The 14,167-nt window shown below is 45.5% G+C and overlaps 1 protein-coding gene across 2 annotated transcripts in view; it reads right to left on the bottom strand.

Annotated features, from left to right (window-relative positions):
• JAK3 (Janus kinase 3) overlaps window positions 1-14,167 on the bottom strand; it is a 283,985-nt gene that overhangs the window by 20,497 nt on the left and 249,321 nt on the right. For both annotated transcript variants that reach the window (XM_044285317.1, XM_044285325.1), the window contains exons 20-21: window positions 13,721-13,845; window positions 9,608-9,780 (exon numbers count right to left, since the gene is read on the bottom strand). In XM_044285317.1, coding sequence (XP_044141252.1) covers window positions 9,608-9,780; window positions 13,721-13,845 — 298 coding nt within the window. The remainder of the gene's footprint in view (window positions 1-9,607; window positions 9,781-13,720; window positions 13,846-14,167) is intronic.

Genomic DNA, 14,167 nt, shown 5'->3' with positions numbered 1-14,167 from the left:
GCCAGGCAGCAGGGGGCAGACCCCCCCCCCCTCCCCAGTTTGAATATCATTGTGCGGCCCCCCCCTCCCCTGTTGTTAACTGTTGGTGGCACAGTGTGCGCACCCCCCTCCCTCCCTCCCTCTATTGTTTTAATACATTGGGGCCAGTGTGCGCGCGCCCCCCAACCCCCCCTCCCTCCCTCTATTGTTTTAATACATTGGGGCCAGTGTGCGCGCGCCCCCCCAACCCCCCCTCCCTCCCTCTATTGTTTTAATACATTGGGGCCAGTGTGCGCACCCCCCCCAACCCCCCCCCCCCCTCCCTCCCTCTATTGTAATCATCATCGGTGGCAGCGGAGTAGAAGATTTTCATACTTACCTGGCTGCTGGCTGCTGCGATGTCTGCGTCCGGCCGGGAGCTCCTCCTACTGGTAAGTGACAGGTCTGTGCGGCGCATTGCTGTCACTTACCAGTAGGAGGAGCTCCCGGCCGGACGCAGACATCGCAGCAGCCAGCAGCCAGGTAAGTATGAAAATCTTCTACTCCGCTGCCACCGATGATGATTACAATGGGGGGAGGGAGGGGGGTGGGGGGGTGCGCACACTGGCCCCAATGTATTAAAACAATAGAGGGAGGGAGGGGGGGTTGGGGGGGCGCGCGCACACTGGCCCCAATGTATTAAAACAATAGAGGGAGGGAGGGGGGTTGGGGGGGCGCGCGCACACTGGCCCCAATGTATTAAAACAAGAGAGGGAGGGAGGGGGGGTTGGGGGGCGCGCGCACACTGGCCCCAATGTATTAAAACAATAGAGGGAGGGAGGGAGGGGGGTGCGCACACTGGCCACCAACGAGTTAACAACAGGGGAGGGGGGGCCCACTGGCCACCAATGAGTTAAAAACAGGGGGGGGGGTCTGCCCCCTGCTGCCTGGCAGCACCTGCCAGGCAGCAGGGGGCAGTCATGTACACAGTTTTTTTGTATATTCTAACCTGAAGCGTCTCCATCACCATGGGAACGCCTCTGTGTTAGAATATACTGTCGGAAATGAGTTTCACGATGTAGCTCATATCCGACAGTATATTCTAACATAGAGGCGTTCCCATGGTGATGGGGACGCTACAAGTTAAAATATACCATCGGATTGGAGAAAACTCCAATCCGATGGTATAACAGAACTCCAGACTTTACATTGAAAGTCAATGGGGACGGATCCGTTTGAAATGGCACCATATTGTGTCAACATCAAACGGATCCGTCCCCATTGACTTGCATTGTAATTCAGGACGGATCCGTTTGGCTCCGCACGGCCAGGCGGACACCAAAATGACTTTTTTTTCATGTCCGTGGATCCTCCAAAAATCAAGGAAGACCCACGGACGGAAAAACGGTCACGGATCACGGACCAACGGAACCCCGTTTTGCGGACCGTGAAAAAAAACGTCCGTGTGCATGAGGCCTAAGGCCTCGTTCACACTTCAGTGTTTAGTCAGTGATTTCCATCAGTGATTTGTGAGCCAAAACCAGGTGCAACTCTAAACACAGAACAGGAGCAGATCTTTCCCGTCTACCTCATGTCTGTGGAGGCTCCACTTCTGGTTTTGGCTCACAAATCACTGAAGGAAATCACTGACCAAACACTGAAGTGTGAACTAGGCCTAAGTGGTGATAACTTTCAAAAGCTTTTACTTATTTAGGCCATTCTGAGATTGTTTTTTCGTCACATATTGTACTTCATGACAGTGGTAAAATGAAGTAAAAAATAATAATTTTTATTTATAAAAAAATACCAAATTTAGCAATTTTTTAAAAAAATTCAAATTTCCAAGTTTCAATTTCTCTACTTCTATAATACATAGTAATACCTCCAAAAATAGTTATTACTTTACATTCCCCATATGTCTACTTCATGTTTGGATCATTTTGGGAATGATATTTTATATTTTGGGAATGTTACAAGGCTTTGAAATTTAGAAGCAAATCTTGAAATTTACAAAAACCCAATTTTTAGGAACCAGTTCAGGTCTGAAGTCACTTTGAGAGGCTTACATAAAAGAAACCACCCAAAAATGACCCCATTCTATAAACTACACCCCTCAAGCTATTCAAAACTGATTTTACAAACGTCATTAACCCTTTAGGTGTTCCACAAGAGTAAATGGCAAATGGAGATAAAATTTCAGAATTTAGATTTTTGGGAAAATTTTCCATTTTAATCCATTTTTTCCAGTAACAAAGCAAGGGTTAACAGCCAAACAAAATGCTTTATTTATTGCCCCAATTTTGTAGTTTGCAGAAACACCCCATATGTGGCCGTAAACTACTGTACGGGCACACAGTAGGGCGTAGAGGGAAAGGTGCGCCATGTGGTATTTGTAAGGCAGATTTTGCTGGAGTGGTTTATTTACACCATGTGCCATTTGAAGCCCCCCTGATGCACCCCTAGAGTAGAAACTCCATAAAAGTGACCCCATTTAAGAAACTACACCCCTCAAGGTATTCAAAATTGATTTTACAAACTTTGTTAACCCTTTAGGTGTTGCACAAGAGTTATTGGCAAATGGAGATGGAAAATTTGCCCAAAAATGTAAATTCTCAAATTTCATTTTAATCCATTTTTTCCAGTAACAAAGCAAGGGTTAACAGCCAAACAAAATGCTGTATTTATTGCCCTGAATCTGTAGTTTGCAGAAACACCCCATATGTGGCTTTAAACTACTGTACGGTGCTGGACTGGTTTATTTACACCATGTCCCATTTGAAGGCCCCCTGATGCACCCCTAGAGTAGAAACTCCATAAAAAACTCCATAAATTTTTTGGAAACTACGGGATAAGGTGGCAGTTTGGTTGGGACTATTTTTAGGGTACATATGATTTTTGGTTTATCTATATTACATTTTTGTGAGGCAAGGTTACCAGAAATAGAAATTCTGAAATTAAATTTCCATTTGCCAATAACTCTTGTGGAACACCTAAAGGGTTAGGCTACTTTCACACTAGCGTTCGGCTAGCGTTCGATCGGATCCGTTCTGAACGGATCCGATCATAATAATGCAGACGGAGGCTCCGTTCAGTACGGATCCGTCTGCATTATTTTAGCAAAAAAAAGCTAAGTGTGAAAATAGCCTAGTACGGATCCGTCCAGACTTTCAATGTAAAGTCAATGGGGGACGGATCCGCTTGAAGATTGAGCCACATTGTGGCATCTTCAAACGGATCCGTCCCCATTGACTTACATTGAAAGTCTGGACGGATCCGCACGCCTCCGAACGGCCAGGCGGACACCCGAACGCTGCAAGCAGCGTTCAGCTGTCCGCCTGTCCGTGCGGAGGCGAGCGGAGCGGAGGCTGAACGCCACCAGACTGATGCAGTCTGAGCGGATCCGCTCCATTCAGACTGCATCAGGGCTGGACGGCTGCGTTCGGGTCCGCTCGTGAGCTCCTTCAAACGGAACTCACGAGCGGAAACCGACGAACGCTAGTGTGAAAGGAGCCTTAACGACGTTTGTAAAATCAGTTTTGAATACCTTGAGGGGTGTAGTTTCTTAGATAGGGTCACTTTTATGGAGTTTTTACTCTAGGGGTGCATCAGGGGGGCTTCAAATGGGACATGGTGCCAAAAAAAAAAAGACCATCAAAATCTGCCTTCCAGAAACCATACGACATTCCTTTCCTTCTGCGCCCAGCCGTTTGGTCATACAGCAGTTTACGACCACATATAGGGTGTTTCTGTAAACTGAAGTATGAGGGTAATAAATATGAAGTTTTGTTTGGTTGTTAACCCTTGCTTTGTTAGTGGAAAAAAACAGATTAACATGAAAAAGTTGGCAAAAAATAGCTTTTTTTGCACCGTTTTTATTTTTTACCATGTTCATCAGAGGGGTTAGAGGTTAGAGGGGTATTTTTTATAGAGCAGATTCTTACGGACGCGGCGATACCTAATATGTCTAATATGTTTTTATTTATTTATTTATTTGTGTTTTATACTATATTATCTTTTTATAATGAAAAAAAAAACATTTTAGTATCTCCATAGTCCAAGAGTATATTTTTTTTTTTTTTAGCCGATTATCTTATGTAGGGGCTCGTTTTTTGCGGGATGAGAGGACGGTTTTATTGGTGCTATTTTAGGGGGCATATGACTTTTTTATCGCTTGCTATTACAATTTTTGTGATGTAAGGTGACCAAAAAATACCTTTTTTTGCACCTTTTTTTTTTTTTTTTTTACCATGTTCATCTGAGGGGTTGGGGGTATTTTTATAGAGCAGATTCTTACGAACGCGGCGATACCTAATATGTCTACTTTTTATTTATTTATTTATGTTTTACACTATATTATCTTTTTATAAAGAATTTTTTTTTAGTATCTCCATAGTCTAAGGCTGAGTTCACACGAGCGTGTCCGGATAAGGTCCGGATGCGTTGCGGCAAACCCACGTGAGTAGGTACCCAATTGCAGTCAGTTTTGACTGCGATTACGTTCCGTTGTTCAGTTTTTATTGCGTGGGTGCAATGCGTTTTGCACGCGTGTGATAAAAAACTGACTGTGGTACCCAGACCCGAACTTCTTCACTGAAGTTCAGGTTTGGGTTCGGTGTTGTGTAGATGTCCACGGTGATGGACCATGTGATGTGATGTCACCACAGGTCCTTTAGCCGGCAACTCATAATTAAAGATGTAAGAAGAGACCGGCAGCTACGCGATCAAGAGGAGAAGGGGAGTTAATTATTTTTAATTTTTTAACCCTCAATTGACCACCTACTAAGCATTCTGTATTAAAGAATGCTATTATTTTCCCTTATAACTATGTTATAAGGGAAAATAATACAGTGAATAGACTGTCATCTTAGCAACATGCGTGAAAATCGCTCTGCATCTGCACTTGATTGCGGATGCTTGCGATTTTCACGCAGCCCCCTTCACTTGTATGGGGCCTGCGTTGCGTGGAAAACGCACAATATAGAGCATGCTGTGATTTTCACGCAACGCATAAGTGATGCGTGAAAATCACCGCTCATGTGCACAGCCCCGTAGAAGTGAATGGGTCCGGATTCAATGCAGGTGCAATGCGTTCACCCACGCGTAAATCTCGCCCGTGTGAACTCAGCCTAAGGCCTCCCTTCACACTACAGTATGTTGAATTCAGTGTTTTGCGTTCCGTTTTTCACGGATCCGTTGTTCCGTTTTTTGCTTCCGTTGTGGTTCCGTTTCCGTTCCGTTGTTCCGTTCCGTTTTTCCGTATGGCATATACAGTATACAGTAATTACATAGAAAAAATTGGGCTGGGCATAACATTTTCAATTGATGGTTCCGCAAAAAACGGAACGGATACGGATGCATTTCCGTATGTGTTCCGTTTTTTTGCGGACCCCATTGACTTGAATGGAGCCACGGACCGTGATTTGCGGCCAAATATAGGACATGTTCTATCTTTTCAACGGAACGGAAAAACGGAAATACGGAAACGGAATGCATACGGAACACATTCCGTTTTTTTGCGGAACCATTGAAATGAATGGTTCCGTATACGGACCGTATACGGAACGCAAAAAACGGACCGCAAAACGGAAAAAAAAAAAACGGTAGTGTGAAAGAGGCCTAAGAGTCATTATAGAGCAGATTATTATGGATACGGCGATACCTAATAAGTCTACTTTTTTCATTTATTTTAGTTTTACTAAATCATTTTTTTTACTTTTGTTTTAGTGTCTCAAGTCTGGGAACCAGTTTTCTATCCGATTGTCAGTGGCTAAATTGGGATATAAATTTAGTACTACATGGAAGTGTGGTACTCCCTGAAGCAACCAATAATGCAGAGGCCCCTTCACTTGTATGCCCCCTTCACTTGTATGGGGCCTGCGTTGCGTGGAAAACGCACAATATAGAGCATGCTGTGATTTTCACGCAACGCATAAGTGATGCGTGAAAATCACCGCTCATGTGCACAGCCCCGTAGAAGTGAATGGGTCCGGATTCAATGCAGGTGCAATGCGTTCACCCACGCGTAAATCTCGCCCGTGTGAACTCAGCCTAAGGCCTCCCTTCACACTACAGTATGTTGAATTCAGTGTTTTGCGTTCCGTTTTTCACGGATCCGTTGTTCCGTTTTTGCTTCCGTTGTGGTTCCGTTTCCGTTCCGTTGTTCCGTTCCGTTTTTCCGTATGGCATATACAGTATACAGTAATTACATAGAAAAAATTGGGCTGGGCATAACATTTTCAATTGATGGTTCCGCAAAAAACGGAACGGATACGGATGCATTTCCGTATGTGTTCCGTTTTTTTGCGGACCCCATTGACTTGAATGGAGCCACGGACCGTGATTTGCGGCCAAATATAGGACATGTTCTATCTTTTCAACGGAACGGAAAAACGGAAATACGGAAACGGAATGCATACGGAACACATTCCGTTTTTTTGCGGAACCATTGAAATGAATGGTTCCGTATACGGACCGTATACGGAACGCAAAAAACGGACCGCAAAACGGAAAAAAAAAAACGGTAGTGTGAAAGAGGCCTAAGAGTCATTATAGAGCAGATTATTATGGATACGGCGATACCTAATAAGTCTACTTTTTTCATTTATTTTAGTTTTACTAAATCATTTTTTTTTACTTTTGTTTTAGTGTCTCAAGTCTGGGAACCAGTTTTCTATCCGATTGTCAGTGGCTAAATTGGGATATAAATTTAGTACTACATGGAAGTGTGGTACTCCCTGAAGCAACCAATAATGCAGAGGCCCGGATGATCGGGGCACGTGTCACATTGAGTAGTGGTGTCCTTCCATATCCCCCTCCTGTGACACCCTCTGCACCTTTTTGGGGTCTGTCCCTTCTTTACAGTATGGGGACCACATCTGGAAAGTGTTGGCCAGGGACGATCCGGGCACCTCCAGTTCCCGAGGTACTCCGGCCTGCTCTTTTCCGGTCCCAAAATATCAGGGCCTTGGGGACTGCCTCATAGAACTGAAGGAATGTCCCTGTGTTGCCAGCGCTCCGGGACAGCACAAAAGAGTTGTACAAGGCAACCTGCACCAAGTAGACCGGAACTTTTTTGCACCATGCCTGGGTTTTGCGCATGGCATTATATGGCTTGAGGACTTGATCAAAGAGATCAACTCCTCCCATATACCGATTCCGTTGATGCCGTTACCATGAATTGTGGACAGTACAAGGACATCCCTCTTGTCATTATATCTGACCAGCAACAGGTTTCCAGTGGTAAGGGCACGGGTCTCACCCCTGGGGATAGGTACCTGGAGGGGGTGGGCAGGGAGGCCGCGTTGATTTTTCCGCACAGTCCCACAAGCGGACGTGGATCTGGCGGCGAGGGACTGGAACAAGGGGATACTAGTATAAAAGTTATCCACATGCAGGTGGTTCACCTTATCTAGCAGTGGGTGCATAAGGTCCCACACAAGTTTCCCGCTAACACCCAGAGTCGGGGGACATTCTGGGGGTTGAATACGAGAATCTCGCCCCTCGTACACACGAAACTTGTAAGTGTACCCTGAGGTACTCTCACAAAGTTTTTACAGCTTCACGCCATACCTCGCCCGCTTTGAGGGAACATACTGGTGGAAAATGAGTCTCCCCTTGAACGCAATGAGAGACTCATCAACCGCGACCTCCCTTCCAGGTACATAGACCTGTACAAATTTGGCCCCAAAGTGATCGATGACCGGCCTGATTTTGTACAGGCGGTCATAGGCAGGATCGCCTTGGGGGGGACATGCTGCATTATCTGCATAATGCAGGCATTTCTGGATGGCCTCAAACAGGGAGCATGTCATGGCTGTACTGTAAAGTGGGGTCTGGTAGAGGATGTCCCCACTCCAGTAATGCCTGACACTAAGTTTCTTGACTAGGCCCATATGCAGCACGAGGCCCCAAAATGTCCTCAACTCGGCTGCAATGACCGGCGTCCAGCCACCGGGCCTAGCCAAAAAGGAACCCTGGTGTTGAGCAACAAACTGTAGGGCGTACAGGTTCGTCTGCTCCACCAGTAGATTTACCAGTTGGTCACTGAAAAAATGACTAAAAAAGTCATATTCAGTGAGGCCCACTGTGGAAATCTGGATTCCTGGTTGGCCTACAAAATCAGGAATCGCTCAAATCACTCTGGGGTATACCAGACAAGTTCACCGGCAGGGGGCTCCGGTGGATTTAACTTTTGGGCCGGAAAACTAGTACGAGCCCCAGAGCTGCTCGTACTAGGGTGAGCCACAGAGTCCCTATCATGGCGGTCCCCTTGCTCCGCCTGGTGGCGTCTCCGCCACCTTGGGGGCTCATCATCATCGCTAGATGATGATGAGGAGGACGCGGATGACAACAGGAAAGTGGGGTCATCCTCGTCCTCACTGGGACTTTCGGACTTGGAGGCAAGCTGGGCGTATGCCTCCTCAGCTGAGAACATCCGGCGGGCCTTAGGGGAGTGTGTGTCTGTGTGCGTGTAACTCTTTATTCAGTGTGCGTGTGTGTGGGGGCACAGGTGTTCGCGTACTTATCCCTAAAACTAACAGAAAAAAAAAAGACTAACCAAAAAAAGGGGAAAAAATGTGAAAAAAAAATAAAAATCGCTGATCAACCGTCCGAAGTTGATCAGCGGTGGGGTGTGCGATGCGCTAACAGTGGCCGGACGCTAAGAGTGCCGGCCACAGTAAGCGTACGCACATGAAAAAAAAAAAACTGCTTGCGCACAAAAAAGAGTTGAGGGGGGTAAGCTGCAGCACCCCTGGGGGGGGGGGAGTCTAGGTTCACACAGCTGTGCTGGGGACCCCAGACACCCGATTTAGGGTGATGCAATCAGATTTTATTTTAATTTTTTTTTACTTTCACTAACTTTTCCTTTATTATCCCTGCCTAACCCAAGCTTTCCCTAGCCTTTTCCTATGTACCTTATTGAACAGATGGGGGGTGCTGGGGCACAGATCGGGTGCTGGGCACAGATGGGGGGTGCTGGCTGAGGTCTGACACGTGCAGGCAGCGCTCCTCTCTCCTCGGCTCCCGGACACAAAAGGAGGAGGAGAGGAGCGCTGCTAGGATTTGAACCTCCCGCCGCCCGCCCACCTACCAATCAGAGGCGATCCTGAGAGGTGATGTCACCATCACCTCTCAGGATTGCAGGATGGTGATTGGTGGTGCATTATCACACCACCGATCACCATCCTGTTCCTAGTTATCGCCTCCCCAAAGACCCGAATAACCCAGAAACGCAGCAAACCGCAGGTCTGAATTAACCTGCGGTTTTCTGCGATCGCCGACATGGGGGGTCACATGACCCCCCCCCGGCGCATTTAGCCAAGGTGCCTGCTCAATGATTTGAGCAGGCACCGGGTTCCGATCACCGCCCGCCAGGCGGCGGTGATCGGAACTATACATGACATACCGGTACGTCATGTGTCCTTAAGTACCAAGACAATATGCCCTGCCGGTACGTCATGTGTCCTGAAGAGGTTAACTTATGCTTACTTTTGTGTTTTTGCATTACCTCTGCTGTCTCCCTGTCTGGTGGTTCTGCTCCAGGTCCACACTATACTTGGTGGCCTTACACCACTATGCATAGTTAATAATATCCAGTGGATAGGTGATAAATGCTTCTGGCTGAAATACCCTTTTACTTTTAACTTACCAAAAGATAGGGCTTTGTCCTTGTTCTCTAACCACATAGTATTCTTTATCCTGTGGCAGGATTTTTGTCAAGCCAAAGTCTCCAATTTTAACATGGTTTGGACTCTCTACAAGAATATTCCTACTAGCCAGATCCCGGTGAAGATATCTTTGAGAGCCCAAGTATAACATTCCCTGTAAGATATATAAAATAAAGAAGTGATCACCACAATATAGGGGCTGACTGGGAACCTAAAATGGCCCTGGAAACAAACCTAAAAGTGGCTAGGTGGGCCCAAATCGATTGAAAACGGGGCTACATAAGTAGGCAGGGACAGCATATGTAGACAGGGACAACAGAAGTAGGTGGGGCCAGGAATACCACAGTGAAGAACAAAATACCACCCTAGCTGAACCAAATACCACAGTGCAGCACAAAATACTCCTGCACCACAGTATTCAACTGTATCTCCATCCTGAGGAAGGTGATATAGTTGAATTCAGGAGGGCACTTGTGGTCGCTGGCCAGGCGCATAGGAAAGATTCTGATCATTATATAACTGTCTGGCAGCCATGAGGAGGGCTTATGTGGCTTATGTGGCCCCCCTAGGCATCGGCCCACCAGGAAATTTTTCTGTAATGTCTATGGCCAGTTCGCCCTTGCCACAGTAAAAATAAATACAAATTAAATTCTAGTAGTCACACACGGGACAATTTACAGATCCCCACATAAATCTGTTTGCAGTTGTAACTTGGAGTGCTCTAATAATATGGAAACCCGTAAGTAGAAAAGATATAGAGGAGCAAGAAAAGAAAGTGTGATAGGCAAAATGCAATAGACAGAAATTCAACAGAGCAAAAAGACAGAGATAAAGTGTAATAGGAGATTACCTATAGAAAAAGTGATGGAAAAAACACCTGAAAAATGCAATTGTTTCAACAGCTGCACAAAAAATCCACTAGCAAAAAAATGCTTGTGTGTCCTGCATTTATAATCCTCACAGACTTTACACAAAGGTGTTTTTTGTTCACTTTAAAAAAAAACTGCATAGAAACCACTTGCATTTTTTTCCATTCTACAACCATTTTTACAGTGTTTTTTTTTTCTAAACAGCTGCGTGGGCCATGTTTTTTTTATGTCACCCCCTCCATAGAAACTTAATAAGAACAATGTAAAATAAGGACATGTAACCAAGCTAAACTTACAAAAAAAAGAGCACTATGCATTCATATTCTCTCATCTGTCGGTGCCGGGCTGGATCAATGACTCACTTATTTCATTAATAATGTAATAAGTGATGAGTGTCTAATGCAAACATTTTGTTCTATGTTTGCAACAAATTAGTATTTGAACTGTGTCTAATTTTGAGGCAAAAATATGTCAGGGCGATAATTTTAGTTAAAAACAGATGGGTTAAAGTAAAAAACAATCTTAATATACCGATCCCCTGCCACTGCTGTTTGTCAACTACTCTGGTCCCTGCCCCTCACCAGCTTGGACTGCCCACTCAATTACTGGTTCTGGTAGGTCACCAATGCAGAACCATAGCAGTGACCAAACAGCTGTGGTGAAGGGGGGGATCTGTAAGGTGAGTAAGAGTAAGGGGCCTTTGCACACGACTGTATGCCCTCCGAGACATACAGCATTGATAGTGCGCACAAGAGCACACAGCATCATAGATTACAATGATGCTGTGCACGTCGGGCCACCCACGGTGCTATTTTCCCGCATTCATATATTTGTGTGCTCTCGTGTGCATGATCAATGCCACTCTGGGATATATGGCCCGCTCACGGACTGTATGTCTCGGAGGGCATACGGTCGTGTGCAAGGGCCCTTAAGCAGAATCTCTTGTTTTCTCCCTGTGTCTATGAAAGAGATCATAGCAGCTAGTCTCATAGCAGGAGCCTGCATAGGGAAAAACAGCTAAGGGCTCTTTCACACCTGCGTTCTTTTCTTCCGGCATAGAGTTCCGTCGTCGGGGCTCTATGCCGGAAGAATCCTGATCAGTTTTATCCTAATGCATTCTGAATGGAGTGAAATCCGTTCAGGATGCATCAGGATGTCTTCAGTTCCGGAACGGAACGTTTTTTGGCCGGAGAAAATACCGCAGCATGCTGCGCTTTTTGCTCCGGCCAAAAATCTTGAAGACTTGCCGCAAGGCCGGATCCGGAATTAATGCCCATTGAAAGGCATCGATCCAGATCCGGCCTTAAGCTAAACGTCGTTTCGGCGCATTGCCGGATCTGACGTTTAGCTTTTTCTGAATAGCGTCCCGGCAGCCATGGTAACCAAAGTCCTGGCAGCCATGGTAAAGTGTAGCGGGGAGCGGGGGAGCAGCATACTTACCGTCCGTGCGGCTCCCGGGGCGCTCCAGTGTGACGTCAGGGCGCCCCACGCACATGGATGACGTGATCGCATGGCACGTCATCCATGCGCATGGGGCGCTCTGACGTCACTCTGGAGCGCCCCGGGAGCCGCGCGGACTGTAAGTATGCTGCTCCCCCGCTCCCCGCTACTACTATGGCAACCAGGACTTTAATAGCGTCCTGGGTGCCATAGTAACACTGAACGCATTTTGAAGACGGATCAGTCTTCAAATGCTTTCAGTACACTTGCGTTTTTCCGGATCCGGCGTGTAATTCCGGCAAGTGGAGTACACGCCGGATCCGGACAACGCAAGTGTGAAAGAAGCCTTAGGCTACTTTTACACTCTCGTTTTGGCTTTCCGTTTGTGGCTCTCACAAGCGGTCCAAACATCAATTTTGCCCTAATGCATTCTGAATGGAAAAGGATCCGCTCAAAAAAGCGTTTTGCTGTCCGCTTAACGAAACTGAGCCAAATTATTATTACAATAATACAACCGCATGCATCCGTCATGAACGGATCTGTTTGTATTATCTGTAACATAGCCAAGACGGATCCGTCATGCACTTCATTGAAAGTCGAATGGATCCGGATTTTCTCTGACACAATCTGGCGCAATAGAAAATGGATCTGTCTTCCATTGACTTTTAATGGAGTTCATGACGGATCCGTCTTGGCTTGGCAATAATACAAACAGATCCGTTCATGACGGTTGTATTATTGTAACAGATCCGTTTTTGCAGATCCATGATGGATCCTCCCAAAATGCGAGTGTGACCCTGCTTTCACACCTGAGCGTTTCTCAAACGCGCGTTTTATGCGCGTTTTTGTCGCGCGTTTTTATGCGCGTTTTTTGTAATAGTAAACGCGTGTTTGACGCGCGTTTGTGTCATTGACTGCAGTGTCCTATGGCCACAAACGCGCGTCAAAACGCCCCAAAGAAGCTCAAGTACTTGATTATGCGTCGGGCGTTTTACAGCGCGATCGTACGCGCTGTAAAACGCCCAGGTGAGAACCAGTCCCATAGGGAAGCATTGGTTTTCATGTGTTGAGCGTTTTACAGCAGCGTTTGAACGCGCTGTAAAACGCTCAGGTGTGAACTTAGGGTGAGAGTAGCCTTAAAATGCAGAAAGTCATATAATGGCAGTTATCCTGAAAAGTCATCTGAAAGTTCAGGCACATTTTAAATAACCTTCCGCCAGAGAACTTAAATTAGCAGTTGTATGTGAAGAGATAAGGCTCTCAAGTTACAGTATATGAATATATTTGGTATATGCAACAGGAACTCCCCTATAGTTTAGCTAAGGGCCCCCATTCATTGTAGTCAAAATAGTACCTATTTGGACACTGTCGGGGTGGTATAAATCAGTATACTGCAAAAAAGTATACTGCAACAACTGTGGCAAAAACAATTTGTTTAAATAAAAAAGTATTATCCAAAAGTAGTAAAACATAAAAAAAGTTTATAACTTTGTTATATATTTCTTTTATACTGTACCATAAATTAAATGAAAAAAATCTCATCAGGAGGTGTGCTTGTGTGTTTGGGGTTACAGACTTTTTTTTCTGCTGGAATCACAATGGGTACGTGTGCTGTGAAAATGCACATGTCCATGAAAAATGGAAGTGTGGATGAGGCCTAACAGGTTCAATTTTTGTTATGCCCTTGCTACAGCATAGACACTATCCTGCAATAGAGTGAATAGCTTCCTAAAACATAGAACTACTGTACAACAAAGGTTTTATATGTTTGATTACTGGACAAACCTTGCAAATCTGAGATGCATAGAGAAGAAGATGATGAAACCTCAGGCCATCTCGATTCTTAGGAATAAATTCCTGCAGGCTTCCATTAGGAAGATATTCCATGACCAATTGGAAACTACGTCGACCTTATAACAAAGAAAACGCTAAGTCAATGAAAAATTCACTAATAATAAATAAATAAAATATCTATCACAAAATGTGCAAAACATCTAACAATAACTATAAGGAGAAAAAAAATATTAGCTAGGTTGCAAAGTAAAAATGTAATACCAGGAAACCATCTGGAAAATATCACCTGCCTCATTCACACGTCAGGGTTTTGGGCCTCTTGCACACGACTGTGTGCTGCCCATTGCGGTCCGCAATGCACGGGCACTGACCATGTGGTTTGCGACCCCATTCACTTGATCCAAAATTACTGACCAAGGCCTCTTGCACACGGCCATG

This window comes from Bufo gargarizans, chromosome 1 (genome assembly GCF_014858855.1).
Source record: "Bufo gargarizans isolate SCDJY-AF-19 chromosome 1, ASM1485885v1, whole genome shotgun sequence".
NCBI lineage: Eukaryota > Metazoa > Chordata > Amphibia > Anura > Bufonidae > Bufo > Bufo gargarizans.
Note: the sequence above shows the minus strand (reverse complement) of the source record. Positions and strands in the feature narration are given on the sequence as shown.